We start from the raw sequence: 24,362 nt of genomic DNA on the forward strand, positions 1-24,362 counted from the left end.
TAATTCCCCATCTCACAGTTGTCCTTAGCTACTGAAGAATGCCAGTAAGGTTCTGCACAGGGTCTGTGGGTGGACACATCACAGGGGTGATGGAGTCTAGATGGACTGCCTGCTTCTCCTCATGCAGTTGTAATAGCACAGACACTGAAATAAAGTTCAAGTGAAAGCTGTGAGGTCTTCCCTTTACAAAGGTTCCTCTACTCCTAACTCTTGAAAAGGGAAGGTTCGAGCCGTATCTGCCAGCATGAATTTGTCTTTTGATCCTCAGTGTGAAATCAGGTAGCACCCCATTCTCTCATGCAGCAGAGGGAGATTCATTGCAATGTTGCCTATTAATATTTCAACTTGCCCTGTCAAGGATTGAGACTGAAATTCCTTTCTGGTCAGGTATGTGCAAGATCTGCCCTACTAAAGGCAATTCTTGTCATTTGTTATCTTAGGGGATATATAACAGCTGTTCTTGTTTGACACTAGTCTTATGGACACCTCTTTCAGCCCACGCAAAGCATACCTCCTCTTCTTTCTAGTCAAAGCTTAACCTTGTTAGCACAGTCAGTCTCAGAATCCTGTTACATGTAGCTCCGGCCTGAGTTGAGGAGCTTTGCAATAAATCTGCACCCAATACACAGCCTTCTGTTTTGAATAACGTGTTCAAGCTTCACCAGTAGCTTACTAGTCCAATGGTAGAGAATAAAACCACAAAACTCCTCTCATATATCCATGAGAGCCAGGTGTCAGAACCGGGGCAGCAAAAGTAGCTGTCATGGCTTTGATGGGCATGATTTTTCTAGTATGCCTCCAAGAAAGAGGCTCAGGTAAGAAATAGTAGGAAGAAAAAAAATGCTGTTACAGTTTAGCCTACTGTGAAATAAGGTCTCTGATTTGCCTTTGCAGCAGTTAACAGAACTGCCGGTTGGATGGGAATGTGATGTTCAGCCCTCTGAATACAAAAAATCTGCATGTTTCTTTCCTACTCTTCGGAAGTTCTCCATCTGCAATTTGCACATTACAAGCTTTCTTACTGAATCAGAGGATGTAGATGCTAAGGGAGAGAGGGTACAAGTCCACCTCTGCCGGCAAAATGCAACTTTGCAGAAATACATCATCTATTCACTGCACTTCATACTTCATAAATGTACATTGGTGTGATGCATCTCACTGCTGGTTTCTGTACTTTGGTCTAGGGGTGAGACGGCGTTACATAAGGCGGCCTGCCAACGCCATCGTGCCATCTGCCAGCTCCTGGTGGATGCGGGAGCCTCGCTGAGAAAGACGGACTCCAAGGTAACCCATCCCAGTCGACCAGTTATAAAACACTGCAGCCAAGCGAGACTGATCAGCATCCGTCCCTGCTGTGTGCATGATTGAGGCTTCCTTGTGTGTGCCAAGAGCAGCTCTTTTTTACGCAAGCTATTTTTATTTAGAAAACTGTATTGATTGAAACAAGTACAAGAGACTTCAGTTCAGTCCCCAACATGGGTCATCTTCACTATAGTGAGAGCCTGGCCTCAAACTATTCAGTGCGTTGGGTGTGAATGAGGCATCTCCATGGCACAGCAGCATCCTTCTCCTGTGTGGTCAAAAGAGAGGCCTGTGGGCAGGGACCACCTGGGGGAGTCTTGGTTTTTGATTGCATAGTGTCTGTGAGGCTTGATTGTTGTGGCTGACTTGCTTTGTGAGGATGGCTAACCATCTTCTACTGCCCTCACTTGCCCCCGTGTTCATTAATGCAAAGCTAACCACAACCCTCTCTCCATGTATGCTTAGCAGAGGAAGATGTCTGGGGAAAAAATAAATCCTAGGAATAGCCTGTCAATACAACAATCTGATCACTTGGGAACATGGTACAGAAGCTGCCCCTCTGGCATTTCTAAACATAAGAGACCTGTGAGCAGTATCTGAGAGTTGGTTGGATGTCTGGGTTCTAGAGTGATTCTGTGATTCTGTGAGTAAGAAGCAGTTTCACTGCAACAAGACAAAAAATTCCATGTTATGCTGTATGGAGTAGCCTATAAACCAGAGAGAGATCATCACTTTTTCATATGAGAGTACTATACATTGTAAAAGATAATTTCTGCAACATCTGAAATCCAGATAAGTGGCTTCTGACTTGTTAATTTTCATCTATACAGAAATCCAGGAAGCAAGAATGGTTTTGTGGAGACAAATTAATGTGTTTTCAATATTTTTGATGGTTTATGATCAAGACTATCCAATTCTACAGTAATCTTAAGGTAGCTGAGATAACAGAATAGCAAAATGATGCACTGAAAAATGAAAAATTTTGACATGAGACAGAATGAACCACATTGAGCTCATCTCTAATGTTAGGAATCTCACTCTCCACATCCTTAGTAAAATTGTGTGTAGTCTGTGAAGTATGCTTTTCAAGTGTTATCTACAGTACCATGCATTATATTCATTCACAGAGGGACTGTAGCCCTTGAATGAAAACTCAGATTCTTTCAGCATGTGAGTCCTTCTGTGTGATGTATCAAATAGCATGTCCTTACAGAGCTGAATTATTTGTCCTAAACCACACAAAGATTTTGAAAATCTTCAGAATCTCATGACTTCCGCAGAAAAACTTGACATCAATTTATTGGACACCTTATTTATTGGATAAATAAGTAAATTCTCCAGATGTCCTTCTGTACTTCCTGTAGTAATTTCTCTGGGTTGCACTTTCATCTGTTCTAAATATCTTGGCACAAGACTTTTTCTTCATGTTTCTTTGTTTTAGGGTAAGACCCCTCGTGACAGGGCTCAGCAAGCTGGTGACCCAGACCTGGCCTCCTACCTGGAGAGTCGACAGAACTACCAAATGGTTCCCCATGAGGATCTGGAGACAGCAGTCTGATGTCTGAAAACGGCAAAGAGGATCCTTGGAAATAGCAAGGCTGCACCTGAGCACTTGGGCATCGTGTGAGGAAGAAGCTGATGGAATCAATGCGTCTCTTGCTCTTGTGGAAAATATCTGAGGACATGCCACCAGTTTCTAAGGGCTACTGAGTCTTGCCACGGAACAGTTAGGTTCCATAAGTTAGCCCATGATGGATGAGGTGGGACACTCAAAGGTCTGTGGAATCCATGGGCCACGGAAATTTACCTTTATTGCTTCCAGCAAGTAGCATGAACTTCTCCCATGTTCATCTGTACAATTTATTAAAAAAAACAAGAAAAAAAAAAAGAGAAGTTGGTGTGGGGGAACCAAGCTAACTGGGACATTAAAACACCAAGCCAGGCCCTCCTTCATCCCTACATTTTCCTGCATACCTTTAATTCTCCCATTCATCTCACTTGTCATCAGTTAAATAATACCTGTTATCTCTGTGTTTTCACAAATGGTCAGGCAGTAGCAAAAATTTTGAGGAGCTCTGGATGCCCTTACGAAAAAACATTTTTACCTGCTGTGTTCCCTCTCTCACTGTCCCATCAGAAGCTGCTTCCTCAGTGTTCAATCACTGGGGAGTTTTCTCACTGTTGGAGAGAATTCTGCCTATTGCCTTGTTTTCTAGGGTGTGGGACACAGTTAAATTTACAGCAGTAACAAAATCTAACCTCCTCATTGTTGCTGGGTATGTGGTTATGGTATCCTCATGAGACAGGCGTTTGAATGGAAAGGAGTTATAAGGGATATAAAGCATTGTATGACAGAGCAGAAATCTACCCCTAAGGTTTCTTGCATCACCGTTGAGCTTATAACGACCAACTGGGTTTGCTCAGGTTTCAGACCTATCTAAAAGCTGATAGCTATTTTTTACTTCTGGCAAGATGGGTTTTACGATGGGGAGAGGAAACCTGGAAGGCTATCTGTCAGCCATGAACAAATGAACAGACACTGCCCTGGTCATATTGGGAATAGGAAAACCTCCTCTGGCTGAGCCTGTAAACTACCTGATTCCCTAAGGGATGGGGAACAAAGTTTTAAAAAGAGGCTCTCCCCCCGGAGGACAGGCAGCAGCTCTTTGCCTCATTACTTACTATAGACTTGGAAACTTAAACTTGCTTAGCCACTATAAAGGCCAGTTGTGTCTACTGTACTCGTCTGTTCTCTGTCTTACCTCAAAGATTATAACCACAAAAGAAGAAAAAGCAGACATACACAGACATACGCAAAATGTTCACCTTCAGGTTTTCAATCACTAAAGACAATTCAGCTGCCAGAAATAGCAGAGCTTCCACTTTGCTCAGTTCTTATGAAGATCCTCATGGCCCACTTTTGGCATAATTCTTGCAATAGATTTTTGAATTTTGCTTTGCTCTTTGTTTTGAAAGATCCAGTGGTGTTTGGTTTCACATGCATTGCTAGGGGAAGATCTCCATTAGATGGTAATCATTAGGATTACATCCAATTTGGAAACCATGGAAAAAACTCAGGTCATTATTCAGATAAGTTTTTCTTCTTCCTCAGTAGAAGTTGTAAAAATGAAAGGAATGAGATTCCTTCCTTTTTCTTTTCCTCCCTCCCTCCCTCCCTTCTTTCCTTCCTGCTTCCTTTTTCTTTTCTTTTTTTTCTGTTTTCCTTTTTCCTTTTTTCTTTTTTTTCTTTTTTCATTTTTTTCATTTTTTTTCATTTTTTTTCTTTTTCCTTCCTCCCTCCCTCCCTCCTTTCCTTCCTCCCTTCCTCCCTCCCTCCTTTCCTTCCTCCCTTCCTCCCTCCCTTTTTCTCCTCCTTTCTTTCTTGACAAGAGAGATTGTTGTGGCAGAAAGGGAAGAGCTAAAATATATATATATATATTATTTTTTTTTTCAGTTTTCAAAAGTTCATTTGATATGAGCAAAATATTTCTTTAGTATTTCTTCCTCTGGAAGGAAACTATATATATTTGTAATCTATAGATCAATGGTGACATGAAATGTATTTTGTCTTATTTTCTATCTTTACCTTTCTTGTTTAAAAAATAAAATATGAAAGCCAAATTCCTTCCCTTGATAATAATCCAGGGGCTTGTGGCAAAGGTGTACATATTAGAACAGAATTTGGCAAATGTTAAAACATCAGAGTATAATTTTTGTGTATGTGAAACTTGCATAAGGAAGATACTCATGCTGTGGTTTCATAGTAGGCCTTGCATCATTTCCCAGCTGTGAGGAAAGACAACACTGTAATATTTCTATATATTTGACTAAAAATATGAATGATATTAGTATCAGTTGTATCTTTTTGCTGTTTTACTGGTGTGAGAAACTGAGGAAGCTTCAAAGATACCAGGGGCTGGATTCTGTCCTGTGCTGAGGCCAGATTGGGGCCTAAGCTGAGGATGCTGAGTGAGCACCTTGCAGCTCCCTCGTCCTGAAGTCCCATGAAGAAGGTGGAACAATAAAGGCTTGCTCTGATCACAGGTAGCCTCCAGAGGCCATGTGCGAATTGTTATGATGGAGCCAGGTCCGGTCCCTCGCCATCCCCAGTATTCCTTTCCTCAGTGATGCGTCCCTCTTTCCTGGGGGGAGTCTATAGCAGGGGCTGGCTCTGGAGCAGCTTTTCAGGAATGGTCAGATTTCCTGAACTCCTTGGTGCCATTCGGGCTGCTGAAAGGAGCTGGAGCACAGATGAGAGCCTGGCATGCTTTCTTCCCTGGCAGCTGGAGTGCCATGCTATGATCAGAGTGAGGTGGTCATGCCTCTGGAAAGCTTCCTGCTGTGTGTATGTGATAGGCGGCAGTTACCGTGTGATGAAAATTGAACCCCAGCACTGGAGATAGGAGAGTAGCCGGCTGTATGTAGTGCCTTTTAATATTCAAGGTGTCCCAAAGCACTGCACAAGTAATGCATAGATACTGGCAATCTATTGTATGTGTAGATAACAGAGCACGCACATTTTTTTCTGTGATGGCTCACACACAGCCAGGGATATCAGAGCGTGGTTCACTAAGGGATGGAGTTTGGGGCCAGGATACTGCAGGGTTATTTCCTACTCCTTCCCCAGTGCTACTGTATTCTCAGTTTTGGACAGCCACCACAAGTGGCTCTGCAGCAGTTAACAGTGACACATACATATTGAATCTCTTGAGCACTGGGGATTTAGCTTAGTACAGTATCATTGTGCCTACACTGTGCAGGGCCCAGATTTCAGCGTGCAGCTGGAAGCCCACTTAAATTACATGTAAAACATTTTGATTTACTAAAAGTGTCTGTGGCTGTGTCTATTTATGTGTGCATATTGCTATATATATGTATATTTATGAATATCAGTATGCATATATATAGACTCATGCACACTTTTAGAACTGTGCCATTTGAATGACAAAGTACCTAGGGATGCTCAGCTACTGAGGTTGCCGTACTGACAAAATGTCATTTTCCATTTTAATTTGTTATTAAAGGGGACCCTTTTCAGTAGAACTGAGGAGCTCCTGAATTGTTCCATTGTACTGGTTTGACTATCTCATTCCGGAGTTAAATGGAGGGAAATAAAGTATTTATAATGTTGATAAAATAAACTTACTTTTGTTATTTAATAGCATCAGTTACTTTTATTATTTCACACTTCAATGCTAGAAATATATTTATGTGTTCCGAGGCATGATAGTGTCATACATTTCTCACTAATTATAGCATCCTTCAATAGTGTGAGGTGTGAGTCTGAATGACTCATATAAGACAGGAGTTCAAGTCAAATATTTGCACTGGCTTACAAAATGTGCCTTAGACTCCAGTGGCTCTTTCACCATTTCATATGATGGCTTGTCCATGGTTTTGCACTTTAAGATGTCTGTAGATGTTTTTACTGACACCTGTCACCCTTGCTTTTCCCCAGCAGACATGGAATTGCTCAGTCTCCACTCATGGTGCTGTAGCCTGGATTTCTGACAACATGAGATGTCCCCTGCTACGTAAGGACCGTCACATAGAAGCACCATAAGCACAAAGAAAATAGAACAAAACTAATGTTTGTTGCCATTGATCTTCCCAGTTGTATTTGCAGAGCTGAAGCTGTTGTAGATGAATATATATATATATATATATATACATATTTTTTTTCTGGTGGTATGGAAGTGGAAGTTCTGTTTTAGCAGTATTTTTTGTCTTTTGCTCATTTTTGTCTTTTTTTTTTTTGATTATTATTTTTCTGTGACAGTGACATGCATGGTAATGAAAATCACTAACACCAACCTCACCCGGAAGGTAGCTATTTTCCTTTCAGCCATCCCAGATACCTACTATGGGGTGCGTTTATGTGTTCCAGTTTGTCAAGAACATGTGGAGAAGATCTGTCTGGGCAAAAGCTATGAAATGGGCAAGGTACATTGGTATAAGGTACATTGGTAGCCTTAAGTAGCCTTAATCTTGCAGGTGTTTAATGGTACTTAAGAAATTTATGGATGTGCTGGAAACATGAATGCATTGCAATCACTCCAAGGACAATTCTGTTCTTGCATTTCATGTACTCCAAAAGGGGAGCAGTTCTCATGCAGATCCATCTGAGTGTGTAATTTTCTCTCCCCCATTTTTTGCTTCTTTTCCATCAGACTTAATATCCATGGAGGAGTACTTTGTAAGAATGGAGTTTAAATTTCTGTATAACAGCTCTTCTACCATGTTGAAAGTGACATTTCTTTCTCCGTTATATCTGTTTTTTTCCATTCATCAGACATTATTTCCTCCTTTTATTTTCCTGACTGAATCTGAGCCAAAACAATATTGGGTTGTTTGCTTCCTAATTAATCTAAAGAATCAAATGTGAGTATCTTCAGTTATTTCAGCAGTCTTTAAAAGAGCTTACCATAAATGTGTGCCTTTCTGGATATTTGTGAAGCTACAGGACATAGTGTTACAGGGTTCGCTGTGGTGGTACTCATCTTTTCATTTTGCTTTCTTAGCAACAATGCAGACAACTATTTTTCTTAGTAATGGATAGCTACAGCTTTTAAATCCCAGAGCTGCCTGCCAAGATTAGTTGATTGCAATGGAGACTCAGTAATGTGCCAAAAGTGACTTGCCAGCATATTGATGAAGACCTGAATTTTATGTGGAGAATGGGCCTCGAGCTCTAACTCCCTTTGGAAGTGCCAGAGGCAGAGCATGGCTGCAATGTGGAAATGCTTCAAGAGGAGTTATAACCTGGCCCTGCACCCAGCACTCAGGGCAAACAGATTATATAGAGGGGCCAGCATGTCCCAGCATTTGCTGAGGCATTACCAATGCCAACAGACTGCATCAGCTTGGCTTAGGCTGCCCAAAAGGGGGCTAGGTACCTGGGAAGTTTCTCCCTTACAGTTCTCTTTCAAAGTTGGCTTGGGAGGGATGAGCTACCCGACAGTCAAAGCAGGGACTGTGGCTAAGTGTACTCCAAGCTGTGCCATGGGGCACCGTACTGCTCCCAGCTGCCTTGCCTGAGGCCCTCTGTAGGTACCAGAGCTCAGGTCCCTCCCTTTCTCTCCCCAGCACGTTTCCAGCACCCCTGAACAGGACGGTGCCCACAGAGAGCAGCATTCTCTTGCCGCTCGTACTTGTGTGCTGGCGCAGTGCCCCCCACTTTGGCCAAGGGATTTCCTGGCCTGCCTATGGTGCCGCTACTGCAAAGGGGGAAAATTCCTCCCTCAGGCCTTGATCATGCCAGTAACTTCATTACATTTGACTTCAGTGATTAGGCAGGCTTAGAGCTGAATAACCTTACTGTGTTCAGCCATCAGAGTGCATCTTGTCTCCTGCCTTATTTATAAGGTGCCACATTCCAATCTCAGCTGCAGTTTCTTGTTTCCCAGATTTTTATTTTTTTAAAGACAATATATCCTATGCAGTACACATGTATCCAGTTACCTAGGGAGTGGGGAAGACAAGCAGCTTGTTTTAAAACTCCTCATTCTGATGGAGCACGTCTTCTTCTAAGACGTCTAAGCAGGGGGGTGCCTTGCAACAAAAGCAGGTTTTGACATAAACACATCTATAATTCTGGAAAGAATTTTATGCTTAGCCCTTTAAAAGCATTCAGTTTATGATCCTGCCTCCCTTATGTGGAGGAGATTTGGGGAATCTAAGGCAGCAGTGATTCTCTTGACACAGACATACAAAAGGTGAATACCTGCGAGAGCAAATGACAGACAATCTTCAGAAAGTGGTTTATATTATTTTGCCCTCATCTACTGGAAACGGAACTCTGATTTGGGAATACTATTTCAGAGTTCCCAAGTATGCTAACAGCTCCAGCTTTCATATACAAAGCACACAGAAACCGTAGCAATTTGACATGCAAGAAATAAGCACTATTTGTTTTAGCAATACAGTACTACATATGTAATTGCTTCATCTAGACCAGCCTCCTTTTGCGGGCAGAGTGTAACACCTGGCTCTTCAATTAGTCCCTGTCTAGGAGGATGCTTGATGTGTAACCTACCACTCAGCAAAGTGTGTGTGGTGCCAATCTGGTGCTCCATTATGACAAGTGCTGCAGCAATTAGCTAACTGCTAATGCATGAAACACAGCCGCAATTCATTTCTTAGCCTTACCCTTTATTTTAGTGAGAAAAATGGCCTTCTGATTCCAACTGTCTTAACGACCTTCAATTATCACTTTTTTCCCTCAAGCCTGTGGCCAAGCAAAGGGAGAAGGCAGCCCCTGTTCCTACAGGTATTCAGGAATGTGGGTCCTGTCTCGGAACTGTAGGAACCAGTTAGGTTTGTAGGTATGGAGGAGAAACTCAAGAAGGTTTTGAGCATGATTCAACAGACATGAACAATTTCTACTTGGCTAATTCGGCTCTAATGGATAGTTTGCCTTTTCTAGGATTTTCCTTTCCCCTTCCCCTTTCCTTTCCTTCCCTTTCCTTTTTTTTCTTTCTCTCTCTCTCTCTTTTTTTTAATTATTATTATTGTATGCTATTCACACAGTAAATGAAAGAAGGCAAGATTAGAAAAGTAAAACTAAGTTCAACCTTGGGAATGGGGACCCTACAGAATGGATTCCATAGTCGTTGCTATTTTCTGGGCAGAGTTGCAGTGCTAGTTGTTGAAGATCACTGTAATGAGCAATTTTGCACCATAATTAGATTTATCCGCTTTTAATAATGTGAGAAGGGGCTATTTCTTCTCCAAGCTCACTGCTCCCAATATTTATGTCATCCATATGCAGGGGGCATCTTGTTCCTGCCCCCGCTAGGATCACCACACAAGCTTCTGGGACTCACTGTTCTGTTTGCAAGTCTTGAGGCCTCGTGAGGTGATACAAGAGCCCTGAGTGATGCACATCACCTCTCCCTTTTCCTTAGCCATATCAAAGGTTTTGCTTGCAAATTAATGTAAACAAGGCCACATCGTGACAAAAGACATGACTACTACAAGCCACAAAGCAAATTACTGTCTTCTCTCTACTGTTCTCCATTTCAGACCTCTTCACCATTTTTTTTTCTTGATCAGAATGGGATAACTGTTGTTAGTTATGTTTGCTTTAATAGGAGGTGGGTGCAGCTGTGGGTTGTTTTTTTTCCTGTGGTCTTGCCACCATTGTAATAGTGTCCCTATCTCCATGACATGAGGGAGAAGTACGTTCATGTCAAAGCTAAGAAAAGAAGTGAGCTTGCTGGCAGCTAATGGCAGGAAGGAAATGGAACATAATTTTATTTAAATTTGATTTAAAATCATCTTGAATGCTCTTTGCTTTTTTTTTTCCTACTTTGTCCTTTTCAGTCCCTTTTCACTGAAGTCTTTGTTTCTTTGATCACTGCTCTTTTCCTTAACTCATGTTATCCTGATTTTTGATGGAAAGGTCAAAACCCTGCTCAGTTGTTTGCCTCTGGGACACTTTTGCTTGACCAGTGTCACAGATGGCTGGATGTCCTCTGACCACACCCAACCATGGGTAGGAATAATAAAATTCTGCTGTGCCAGCAGTGAGTCAGACATGCAGCACTAAAGGCACCTCTGAGGGTAACTGTAATGTGCCAGGATTAAGCAGATGTGAAGCATGATGGGCTTGGGCATTTCACACCTGAGGGGTTGATTATGACATTTCCAGGCTTAGTTTTAATATCAAGAGGGGAAAAAAAGTCTTTTTTTGGGGGGAGGGCGGAGGTTGTCTACTGTCACGTTCCTCCTCTTTACCATTTTTTTTTTCTGTTAAATAATCTTTGCCCAGGCAAATGTGACCATACTGCTCTGTGACGTGCTTGCAAGAAGTGGCAGCTGCTTCCAATTGGCAAGCGAGTGTGCTGGTCTCTGGTGTGAAATGGCTGGCCTTGCTGCCACACTGTTTTGTGCTCAGCTTGCATCTCAGAAAAATCACAGGGAGATGGCAAAGGCTTATCAGGTTTTTTTGTTGTTGTTGTTGTTCCGTTTGCATGTCACTGCAGAGTGATTCTCTTCCATCTGCCTCCTTTGATCACACAACAGCTTTGGGAGAAAAGAAAATAAGTGGCTGAGCCTTCAAAGCCTGAAGAAGCCCCTGGGAACTTTGCATCCCTCTAGCTCAGTGCTGCACCTCACAGATCTAGGGAAAGGGGGTGGCTGATGTGCAGAAAAATCCATATATCATCTTACTGGCAAAAGCAGCACCTCTTTGGCGGCTACGTATACTAAGCACTGTACCACGAGCCAGGGAGAATGTAAAATACATGTGGACATTGTTAAGCCTGTAGGAGCTGCCTTCCTTTCTTAAGGGCTCTTCCAAGCTCTTCTCATCAAGCGTGTTTCTCTTACTAGTGCTAGAACAGGGCAGCAGCTCCGGTGGTGGTGGTGTTTCCTACCCATTTCCTCACACAGCAGCCAGCACTGGACAGCCCTTTGTAACGGGTGCCATCCAGCTGACCTCACACTGAGGACTGCATATGCTCCACGTCCTGCAACTCCACTGGAAAGCAAAATAATTAAGGGTTAAAATCCCTCCCCAGATGGGTTTGGGAGTTGCTTGACTTGGCCACTGGCCTGCAGTACACTGGGGAGGGGAACGGGGAGAATGACTGCCAGCATCTCTCTAGAAGGCTCTGCAAGGTGAAGTGTGCTTTCACAGTGGGAAATGAAGGTTATTTTTCTTCTATCTGTATTATTTTGTGCTGTAAGCCCTGTGCCAGTCATTTTGGATGCAGCCAGTTTTTTAGAAACAGGAGTCTGTGAATGATTTGGGAAAATCTAGAAAATGTTGTAACTGAGGACTTGTGTTCTGCATCTCCCACGCAAACCTTCTGGCAGTCCATGGAGGTTTCAGTGTCCTCTCTGAGTCAGTGAGCAGAACATTTTGCTACAAACTACAGGCCTTCCTCTGTGCCACTGTTATTGCCACTTTTCTTCTGCACAGCTCTTACAACAGCTATGGCTTTGTAGCCTCTCACTGGGAACAACCATGATGCGTTCTGGGGAAAGATTATTTTCTTATGGATAAAAATACTCATCAGGCTGCAAGTGCATGCTAATGAAAATGCAAGGTACATAAGGGCTGGAGATGGTTTATGAGGCTGTCACTGCTAGCTCAGTGGGGATTTATTCTGAGCAAGAATCGACCTCTTATTTTATTACAAAACATAAAGGTTATACAAAAATTGATCACTACGTTTAATGATATGCTACCATCTTATGGTAGTTTACAAGTCTAACCATGTGTCACATGAACATGTCACAGAATAGGAAAACACTGTGTGTCATAATTAATCAGCATATCTTACCAGAGGTACTGTGGTTAAAGGAATAGGGCAGAGGGTAACAAATCAAGGGGCTGAGGTTTCACTCCTGCCACTGTCTTTGAGTCTCTATTGCGCAAGTTGTTTAGCCTTGCTGTGCCTCAGTTTCCTTTTCTGTATAACAGGCATGATGTCACCACCAATCCCAACCACACGTTCAAGTAAGGTGGTTTGCTTTGCATGGCCAAAACTTCTCTATATTCACCATTCATCAGTTTCTCATTGTGCCTAGTAATGTTGCTCCCACTTAATATCCAGCTTCATCTGGAATCATTCCTGAAGAAGGGTGGGAGTGGCGCAGTCCCATGCTTTTTAGCTGAGTTGACTTAATTGAGATAGTAAAGAGTGCTGGAGGATGGCAAGTTTCTAATGAGCTAATTCGCACTTTTTATTCTAAATTTCCATGTTTTAACTACTATTTTTTTTTTTAACCTCAGGTGACATGTCTAGTCAAGAAAAGCATTCAGGTGGTTGCCCTTTCTCCAGAGGATTTTTTGCTGAATTTTATAGTAGTTGTATACCATCATATTGAGTTCATCGAGCAGAGTGGGTTTCATTTGTGAGGGCTTGTCTCAGAAAATACCTCTCTCTGTTGCCTCTGTTCTACCATGGAGGTATCATAGTAGCTTTTCCAACAACCCAAAAATCACCACCGAGGTCTGTTGATGCAAAATGTTTCTAGGGAAGGAAGCCAAACATCTGAGGGAGAAGACTCTCTGGCCTTCACACTGGTGTCTGCTCTGGCCATCCGCAAGTGAGAGATTAAAACTGATGAACAAGGACAAGAGTCAGTGAAGAGCTAGAGAGCTGGGGATGTCACTTGCAAAAAGGAACGAGGCTAAGACTGTGGTTTATCAAAGGAGTTGTGGTCACGAGAGATGCTGATGAACACGCTCATGATGGAAAGGCTTTTTCCATCAGACTGTATAATGGATGCTCACTTGCTGCTTCCTTGAGGTGGTAGAGGATAAAATACAGATCCTGATCTGAATTCAGTCCAGATGAACCAAGGTGTGACAGAGGTCAGAATCTGGACCAATCCATAACGTGTTTAGTCCCCTACACAGAATAGTAAAGCAAAATAATAAATGCACATATTCAGCCAACATTTCATGGGCATCCAGAGTTCCAGTATTTGTACTTATCCTATTATCTGAACCTACATCTGTTCCAGGAGTAGTAATAACATCACAAAGGGCTCTTTTATGCTGTCTGACCCCATGCATAATGCCCTGGAGCTGTGCATCATGAGGCTGCCAGCTGGCAAAAGGAATCCGAGGCGCACAGCAGCACCCATGAAATGAAGCTACATTTCACAGAGAATTAGGGTCCAGGTAACCAGCAGTGAAGGAGGACATGGGAAGGGGGAGGTTTTTTTTTTTTTTTTTTTTAACAAAGTAAGAAAGTATTTTCTTCCCCGATTTTCTTGCATTTCCTCTTTATATGAAGTATCTTGATCACTGTGTTGCTAAACAAGGAGATTTTAAACAGGGGGAAGAAGGAAATCTGTATGCAGTGAAAGAGCCGGTTACTGTTCCTTTTGGACACTTTTTCTGTATTGTGACTTGTGTGGAAATGTACAGAATAAAAGTGAAGAAGCGCATGCCGTGGCTGGGCTGAGTTTCCTTCTGTTATTTGCCAGCAGAACTGGGCTGCTGCTTCTGGCAGAGCTGTAAAACCGGCATGACTCAAAAGCTGTGAGGAGTTAGGGGCAGTGGAAGAAAGGGATGCAAGGGTTAAAATTCTGTGTGTGTGTTTCGGGGGGGAGTGGATGGGAAGGGAGCGGTAGGCCTTTGGGTAGGCCAGCTTTAGACTCGGGGTAGCAAAAAGGGTTAAATCTTCTCAGTCCCTTAGTATGCTCAAATTGTTAGCAGGAGAGATCCAGCAGCGACCAGCAGGACTGTAACACAGGCATATAGGTCACCTCAGGGCCATATCTATGCTTTCCAAGAGCATTTCGCCAGTGCACCCACTGATTCACTCCCCAGTTTAGTTTAGGTTCTTGGTTTAATGCTGTTTCGGACTAACCCATGAGCACATAATGGCGCCATTTGTTTCTGCCCAGCTGTGTGTGGCTGACGAAATTTCTGTCATGTCCGTTGCCTGCTCTCTCGCCTTCTTCAGCAGCTGCCCTGCCTGCCCCACTCGTGAGCTTCTGTGCTGTTTCAGGCACCGAGATCCTTGTGGCCTCTCCTGTGCAGCGTGATACTTCCCCACAGTTCCCTTGTCGTCACTCTCCCATCCTGAAACCATATTCCTGAATCATTTTGTGGTGTTTCCCCTGCCCCGTCTGCCTGGTACAGGGCCTGCCACAAATACACCTCCCTCGCACATGGTTCTGGCCCCTGCCTCTGCCCCAGGCCCTTTGATGTTCACCACTGCTCCCAGCAGCCAGCTGTGTGCTCGTCTCTGTTAAAAGATATCTTAAACGCCCTTTTCCTGCTGTCACAGACAGCCTAAGAATATTATTATTAATAATAATGGTGCTAAGAAGACTAAATGTTTTGCTTGTACAGGGCTGGCTGGAGCTAGCGAAGGATTTGGTCTGGTTGTGGGTTATGCTGGGCCTTTCTGCACAGCATGAAAGCAGTACTAAGCACAGCTTTGGCATTTATAAGTGCTGCGGTACAAAGCACTAGCTCCTCTGGGGTACTCTGCTGTAACGAGCTGTGCCAAATGGCTGCCAGCTGCTCTCTGGGAATGCCTGCGGAGAAGAGGTGCTCTCTGATGTGCTCAGAGCTGCCCTTACAGCAACATCTGGAGGTGTTCCACCACCTGCAGGCAGAGCTGCTTGGCCTGCCTTTAAAAGAATGACAGTACAGCTTCACATACAATCTTTGCACCCCAAATTCTTGAATGTGGATGCAGCTCGGAAGAGAGCCCAACTCTTGCTTCACTCATATATTGTAATTTGCCCTCGTTCCTCATCAGTTCAGCTGTTTTAGCTGCTTCAGAGCTGGTTTCTAGACAACTTACCCTACAAAAATCTTTCATAAAGCTGTAGAAATATATATATGTATCCATATAAACATATGCACATACACACATATAAAAATATCTTTCTCATGCACTTTCTTAAGTGGAGAATTCCCTCCTTCCTTTACATCTGAAATGTAATTTTTTTTTAACGGTTTCTTTAAAAATCTGTGCCTCTCATAGTAGGAATGCAACTACAATGGAAAAAAAAAGCCATTCTCAGGAGAAAAAAAGAAAGAATCCTGATGAGAACCATTTGCTTTGGGAAAAAAACAACAAAACCAACACAAAAACAACAGCAACAACAACAAAAACCCATCTCTGCAGTTTCACTTCAGCCAAGTGACTTCAGTATTTCCCTGCAGTTAAACTGCTGTTCCCTCTCGCAAGGGATCTTTTAAACTAGGTAGTGGTGCTTGTTAAGAGAGGTTGCCAAGGTTGTTAAGTTTAAAAATAGGTAAATATTGGAAGTGGTCCCATAATTTCAAGGTGTTGGCTCTCATATTTTCATGTTGAAGTGTTGATATTGATAGATGGGTATTACATTTGCAGCCGTATTAGTTCACAGCAGGCATATCACAGGGCAGGGGAACTTTCAGAGCTGCTCCCTTTTTCTCGTTCTGATCCATCCATCTATAATCTTACGTGGCACTAGGTGCACATTTGTATTTGTGAGGGACTGACTGTAGTGACAAGTGTTTAACTATGAGTGTGCCAACTGCATGGTTACTACCAGAGAAATTAAAAAAAAAAAAAAAAAAAGAAACAGGGATGAGGGGTGCTGCTGCTCTCGTTCATTAAGGCAAGCAATCCTGCAGGTAGGAAAGTGAGCTGTGAATCCCAAGACCCAGAAAAATAAAGATTTTGTATCCCGTGGACCTGAAACAGGAGCTACCCACTGGGACCTAAACTCTGATGGACAATCTGTAGCTTGATAGGAAACCAGGTGAAGCACTCCCTGCTTAATATCTCTAATCAATTTGCTATCTAATGAGGGAGCTAACAGAAAGCAGTAGTACTAAGAGCAGAGGAACGTTTGTCGGCAGCCTAATCTGTTCTGCATTTGCTACCAAAGCATCTAATTGCTTGAGAGGGAACTGTATGGGGTAATTCACTGTCATTTGAGATGTATTTGGTTTTGGGATGCAGCATTCTGTCAAAGTTACAGGGAAGTAGAAGGCTTCTCACTGAGGGGTGGGTATGGATCAATTTAGGTGCATATTTCTTTTATCCTGGACAAAAGGTTGAGGACACATAGTAGATGGAGGGTTATTTTTGTTCCTTTGTTTTTTAAAGGTGATAGGAGAATGAAGAAGAGATTTAAAAATGAAATAGTAAGACTAAACAGGTAGCTCTGAATGGTATTTTGGCTCCTGTAACCCTATCCAGTCTGAACAAGCCAAACAAAGCTATTGTGTGATTCAGACTAATATTTTGTGTCTAAAATTTGGTGGTTTTGTTGCTGACATATTTAGCTAGCATCCTGAGGATTGTGTTCTCTAGAAATAGCATATGATTACCTGCCTACTTCTGTTAATGTGTGCATGTATCACATCCATTTCTTTGCTGGCAGAACTAATGATGTTCTAACAAGCTCTGGTCTTTCTTATTCCATGGATGAATATATATTTATCTCCAGGAGTACCTGCATTTTGCTAATGGGTCTCAGTATCCTCTCGTAAGTAGGTAATAGTGGGTCGCAAGGCTCCATATATACTTTTGAGAGTCATTATTCTGGCTGTTTTCTCGTTCTCCTTGTTTCTCCATTCTGCCTTGCACCAAATGTAAGATGGAAGAACAGATATAATCGTGTCCAGCTGAATGAGTTGATAGCAGAATAAAGGGTCACTCAGTAACCAACAGTTTCTCAGTGTCATACAGCTATTAAAAGTTCTTTGCAGTCTTCTCAGTCACTTGAGCTTTTAATTTTCAGTTATCCATCACCTAATGTTGCAGTGAGGGATGGAAATTTGGAATATGCTCACAGATATAACCAAAATTGAGTTACAATAAACCACTAGACAGTTTGTAGATTGTAGATTTAAGCTTGTAGACAGAAACAAATGTCCCCTAATATAAAACCATATGAGCAGTATGTCTGTAGCTGCATAAGTGCATGACTCCACAAGTCAGCCTGAAATTCTGACACTAGATTTCCAGTCAATCTGACTTGTGTTTGTAGTGCTCATTTCTAAAAAGTGATCTCCTCCGGAGTATTGCAGTGCTCTGCAGCTCATTTTGGATTTTTTTTCCCTTTGATAATGAGGGAGGTCAGACTTGTAGCTGGAAGTTAGGCATCTGTGTGCTTATGTGGGGAAAGGAGAATAAGGGGTAATTAGGTTTGTCGGTTGTTGTTTGATTTGGCATATTAATATCTTCTAACATTCTCATGTTTGAAAGTGGTTAGCTTCTATAATTTTTATAATTTTTCTGTATTCTGATTTTAAAAGCCAGCAATCTTTTTTTTTTTTTTTAAATTAGCAAACACTGATATTAGTTTTTCCAAAATACAGACTCATGAATACTTCTGAATGTCAGCCTTTTTCGTTGTTGCAACTCAGACATAAATGACATCTATAAAATTTGTGGTATGTATGTGATGGCCTTGGATTCAGAAACCTGGGGGTTCAGAAATATCATTGCACTAACAAAGGCAATTCTTATTTTTTGTTCTTTAGCTTTTTTTTTTTCTTTTTTTTTTTCTTTTTTTTTTCTACCTAATACCTGGGGAGTTGGAGCTTTTTGATGTCAGAAATGAACTTTCTGCTTCCAGGCTGAGATGCTTATTTATAATTGTCTCAGAACTGCCTTTCTGTCTTACCCAGACATATCAAACCTCCCTATTTCTGCTTCACATCTACTCTAACCAATGTGGGGCATTTAGTTTTTGTAGCCCTTTGCCATGTATCCTCACTAGTTCAGAAACAACACAAGCAAACAAAAGCCGGTGACTATGGGCCTTCTTTGGACATACAGCAAGAGATATTTTTTTCTGTTCAACTGGAAAGAAAGCTCACTTTAAGTTCTGTAGCCACAGCATTTAATCCACGCTTGATGGATTGTTTCAATGGGAGAGGAGATGGATGCTACAAATTCAGTGTGTTCTCCAGTGTCTGTTTCCTCACAGGCAATGCATGCAGTATCCCCTTCTGCTGAATACAGCAGAGATCCTTAATTACAAGGGGTAAATATTTTTCTTGAGGTTTCCAGTTCTACCACTACTGGGAGAGTTGCACAAAGCCTTTCCATTTCTGAGTGACTCTACTGGTTATTTTGAGGAGAATCATAGGGTCATAGAATATCCCAAGTTGGAAGGGACTTGCAAATCCAAAATGATTATGTCTGCTAGCTTCCCTTGCTTGACTAGATGGGTAATCTTGTCATAAAAGGAAATTAAGCTAAGTTAGAAGGAAAGGGCTAGCTCTCATTGGGTGACTGATTGCCTTCGTGAATTGTCTTTGCTGTTTCTTGTTATCTAACATCAGCAATAGGCTTAACTGCACCTCCTATTTGATTGGAGAGGTGGGTTATTGTTCACCAACCATACACAGATATATGAGCCTGCTGAACCCAAGATGAATGTGGGAGTCACTGTGAGTAATTTCCAGCAAGATGGCTTTAGGAACTGTAGCAAGCTGTCTGGTTCCCTGAGCTGCAGTTTGACAATGTGCAGACTTTCATGACCAACCTGTTTGCTTATTAAAATGCACTGAATTTCTATTGCAGCAACACAGAACCACAGGATAATTTATGTTGGGTTGGACATCTGGTCCAACTCAAACCAGGGTTAACTTCGAAGTTTGGTCAGGGTGTTTGGGGTCATATTGTTGTTTAGGACCCTTATTTAGATCAAGGCTTTCCTTGGTGTTATATAAAAACAAAAAGCAAAAGGCGGGGAAAAAAAAAAAAAGAATACTTGTGAAGAGCTGGGAACGTGAATTGACAAATGGGCTGTTATTGCCCCCACTTTGGTAATCTGAGGCAACACTAAATGTATGGGACTTCCATATCAGGAACTGAAAGCACCACAGCCCTCTAACAAGAAGTTTCTTTCATTTACTTAAAGGCACCCAGGAAACCACTGTTAGAAAAAACAGCAGGCCTGCAAGTCCCCTGTCTCCCACTTCTTTAACCTCACATCTGGCAAATTTTATTGCAGTATATGTCTCCTATTGAGTTTTCTAGTTGCTGCAGTCTCTCTTGTGCCCAGGCTTGTTTCATGAACTTATGCACTTTGTTTTGTGTCCTTTTCTTTTTCTTTTTTTTTTCTTTTCCCTTCCTTTCCCTGTAGCTAAAAGTTGCATCCCTATTGTGCAGAAAATAGGAAACAGATTTGTTCTTCTTGAATCTGTTGGGCCTTTAAGTGGGAAACTAGGAGGAGAAGGAGGGGACAGCCTGCAGCCTTCCACATTCTTTCCATTGATACGCATTTACACAAGGCAAAAGTCTGATTCTGAGACCCTAAAACAATAGATAGGGGAATGTTTTCTGTTTTGTTTTGTTTTCTTCTCCCTTTTAAAGGGAGCATAATGCACTATGGAGCCTAGCCTGAGTCTGATGTTCTCTGTTAGTCCATAGAATAAGATGGAGTTGCTTACCCCACAAGTTCAAACACCAGTGTACCTGCCAAGAACAACAAAAAAATGGTTTTATCTCAGTGTGAGCTGAGCACAACAATTAAAAAATGATCTGCTCCGGGGTACAGCTGCATTCATGCTTGCCTTACTGTGGCCTTGGAGAAGCCGTTTGTTTGCCTGGAAGAAGCAAGAGCAATTTCCAGACAAGCAGGTAATTCATTCTTCACCTTTCTTCTACAAGGGTATTAGGTGTAGGTTTCTGATCATGACACCACTCCACCTAACACTGTAGACATAGTTCAGCAATCTAACTCAGGTCTCAGACACCACAGTCATTCAGTCACCAGTGTTTACTTGTGTATCCATAAAATAAAGAAGTCTGATGAGGTCTGGTTTAACCACAAGACAAAAGAGCAAGCTGTGCTACTGCTGTTTGTCATGGGATCAGAGCAGGCACAAAGTATGGATTGAAACTGGTGGTAGGGAGAATCCAGTTAGTATCCTACACATATACACACATGCAAGCTAGCATCCAGCGGCTTGAACTTAGACTCATTTGTTTCACTTACTAATTTAAAGAAAACAAATGCTGGATTAATCTTTTCTTAACCATCAGTTTTACCATCAAAATATGGATGAAAATATTGATGAATCTATAGATTTTCAGATGAAATATTCTACCATTATTAATAAGAATTAGATAAAATTAATTATTCTTCAGGTAACATTTCTGTTCTAAGCCTTTAAAAAAAAAAGTTTCAATCTATCAACCTCTTCTTGAAATAAATATATCCATTCTTAGCTGCAGTCCCAAAGTATCAATCAAAACAATAAAAAATAATTTACCATCCTCCATAGAGAAACAAATCTTGAGCAGAAATGGCTAATTTACTCTGCTTTATATGCTAATTTAAGAAATATATTACAGAAGTCATATTCCAAAATTTGGCAATGGAATTGTCATCAAAAATAGAAATTCAGTCTTGTCCCACATCTTAAGTATTAATGAGATGTTCCTACATCTCAGTGAAACCTCATCAGTTTGGAAGACATTTGGTTAACAACTTTTGCAGTTATGAATATTATAGTTTTCACAATATTGGTGAAGTAATTCTGCACACAGGGAACAGGAAATCACTTTCCATTTTCTTTAATTTGTCTTCATTTTTCAGACAGCCTGAGCTTAACAGCAATCTGGATTCCAAAGTGGCTCCAGATACAATGCTCTTCCTGTTCTCAACTGTCCCAAGTAACAAGGCACCTGAATTTTAAAATGCTATTGCTGGCCTCTCTCAAATTCCATTCAATAATCTTAGTGGGTGAGACCTGAATTTTGAAAAGTTGTAGTCAGAGGAGAGTTTAAATAAATAGCATTTTTGTGACACTTGGGTGATAGCTTGATGATCAGTGAGTCTGAGTAGCTGCGATCTTGAAGTATTCTGAACGCATTCTTACCCCAGCCCAAGAAGGTGTAAATTCCAATGAATTTCCATGGTGTTTTTTTTTTTTTCTTCAGTAACAATAAACCCAGTAAAACTTACCGTAAGCCCCTTTCCTAGATCAATTTTTCTAGCAAAGTGTTAGGCAATTTTTCTTACTCACTTATGCAGCTGGCTTATTATGTCAATGGGGGAAATCAGAGGTGAGAATAGGCACCATGACGAGAAGAGTTTGAATGTGTGTCTGTGTACTCTGCCTGTAGTATGACCTGGGTGTTTCTTATAAAATGAAGCTGAGTGTTGGCTGCAGAGAAAACTCCAGCTGTGAGGGTTTGTGTAGGATTGAATAAAAAAATATTATTCCTATTAATAAACCAGGTCTCCATGAAGGATGACTTTTTCCTGGCCAGATCAGGTAGTGTATCAGTTTGCAGGGACCTCTCCCATCTTCACTTTTCAATTTCATGAATAATAAAAAACACAGAAAACACACTTGCTAAACAAGTTCATAAATTCCCAGCACTCCTTTCATCATCAGAACAACCAAGGGAAAAACATTATATAAAGAGCATTGAATTACACTCGTGACCTGGTCCAATGACTATGCTTCAAAATTAGGTGTCTCAGTTTTTTGACCAACATTGTAGGAACAATTTGAGACTTATGGGGAGTATCATTTTACAACATTCCAAAACAATATTTCAACTGAAAAATGAATGGTACCTGTAGATGCTAGAGTAAAGACAGGCAAGCCAACAATTAAAGTGTTTCTCATTTCCTACCCCAGACAGCTGAAACAAAACAGATGTCACACACACAAACACAGACAAAAAAGTTAATCAAAATCTAAAATATGTTAATAAGGAAAGAGTTCAGACAACAACAGTGCTGCAAGGTCATTGACACGTACAAGCTCCTCATTGAAGTCTCATGTTTTCTATTTCCTAAAAACAAATGATGGAGCAAATGTAAGTAGGTAAATTATACCAGGCGCAGGAACATTTTTTAAATATTGTGAACATTTCATTATATATTATACCATCTTCAGGCAGCTAACAGTGGTTCCAATCATAAATCTTGCGATGTTACTGCTTTCAACTCCTTCATGATGGTGCAATTTCTACATATGCATTATTTACACCGTCCTAATAGGATCTTGTACGTATCATTCAGGCAAAGAGGAGGATGCAAGATATTTAAAGTGAGCAGGGAAGAACGCTGAAGAGCGTAGAGATGCAGAAAGCATGAAGGAGCTCAATCTGACTGTTTTGAAAGGTCTACTTTGCTATATCACAGTGTTTAGCCTGAGTAATTGGAAAATAAATAGCTTAGGGAGGCAAAAACAATTCTGAAGTAAAAGTATATGCAATCTCTTATAGTGTTGAAAAGCAAATTAAAAAAAAAAAGAAAAAAGAAAAAAAGAATATTGCTACTGAGGTACAACTTCCTCTATCCTCTTACGTTCTACAAGCCTATTAATATAATTTCATCAATAATGTAGTATACTAATTATCATTAATACTAAAAATAGAACAAAAGGAACTACAGATCTTAGCTAAGATTGTGTTCCTTTGTTTTAAACATTGCATATATAACACTAAAAGATTTCAGGGTCATCAAAAGGTATAAAATCCCTGATAGATCTTAGAAGACTGAGTATGAAACCCTACTTTATACCCATTTCTTAGTAGTAATAATGAGCCCAAATATGAGTACAGCCATAGATTTTGTACAGTTACACAGATTGTTCCTACTTCTTGAAGTAGAACCAAAAATGTTTGATCAGACCCAGTTCCTTTTAAAATCTCCATAGTTTCACTCCAAAAATGACTAATATGGACAAAACAATTACTGGAAATAGCTATAGTAGTTTTGTCAAAATGAGCCTAAAATCAGGACCTTTTGAGAGATGTATGAATTTATACTGCACAGGAAGATACCTTCCTTGTGTTCTGTCCCCTTCTCATTTCTGATATGAAGAAAGAACCACTGAATTACAAAATATGCTGGAGGAGAAACCAGAAGAAACCAATATAGAATGTAAGTATGGCTATTTTGTTAGGTCTTTCTCACTATATTGACAATTCAGATTTAAAATGTGAAAAAAGTAAGGCTTCCAAATTTTAACGTTTATATGTTTATCATATCGTTACGTTATATTACATCATATGTTTGTTTTATATGTTATATGTGTATCTATATGTCTATGTTACAGATTTTAACACACATTCTGAACATTTTCATTAACTTTGGAATTTTTAACAGCCATTTAACATTTATATTTTCAAACTTTTCCTTTAAAAGTGGGAGTGGAATAACAAGGACTTCCTCTCCATTGTTCTCTTGTTCATTTTTTGCTATTAAAAAATGCATGTCTAATGCAATCACATAATGTTGAGAACTAGGTCTCTGGGGAAAAGCACATTTCATTTAGCCACAGTAGTCCCCATAATTTGACGTCAATATGATTTTTTTTAATGTGGGTGCTAAAGGATTTTAATGTATTCATTTTTTTTATATAACAATCAGGTTTAGGTCTATGGATGATGATGCCATGTTTTGTTAAACTCTTGAGTGTGAAAACTGTATTGGGTTTGTGTGGCAATGTTTTGGTAGTAGGGGGCCGCAGGGGTGGCCTCTGTGAGAAGGGTCCAGAAGCTGCCCCATGTTAGATAAGGGCCAGTTTCAGCCTTCTCCAAAGGGGCCTGCTGCTGGGCAGAGCCAAGCCAGTAAGCGATGTTTGCGCCTCTGAGAGAGCAGAT

The 24,362-nt window shown here is 41.0% G+C and overlaps 1 protein-coding gene across 5 annotated transcripts in view; it reads left to right on the top strand.

The window, feature by feature from the left end:
• Positions 1-6,872, top strand: part of DGKI (diacylglycerol kinase iota) — a 219,082-nt gene extending 212,210 nt beyond the window's left edge. For all 5 annotated transcript variants that reach the window (XM_066998132.1, XM_066998135.1, XM_048051847.2 and 2 more), the window contains 2 exons: positions 1,185-1,284; positions 2,744-6,872. In XM_066998132.1, coding sequence (XP_066854233.1) covers positions 1,185-1,284; positions 2,744-2,860 — 217 coding nt within the window. In that variant the 3' untranslated portion in view covers positions 2,861-6,872. The remainder of the gene's footprint in view (positions 1-1,184; positions 1,285-2,743) is intronic.
• The last annotated feature ends 17,490 nt before the right edge of the window (positions 6,873-24,362 follow it).

Source organism: Anser cygnoides, chromosome 1 (genome assembly GCF_040182565.1).
Source record: "Anser cygnoides isolate HZ-2024a breed goose chromosome 1, Taihu_goose_T2T_genome, whole genome shotgun sequence".
Taxonomy (NCBI): Eukaryota; Metazoa; Chordata; class Aves; order Anseriformes; family Anatidae; genus Anser; species Anser cygnoides.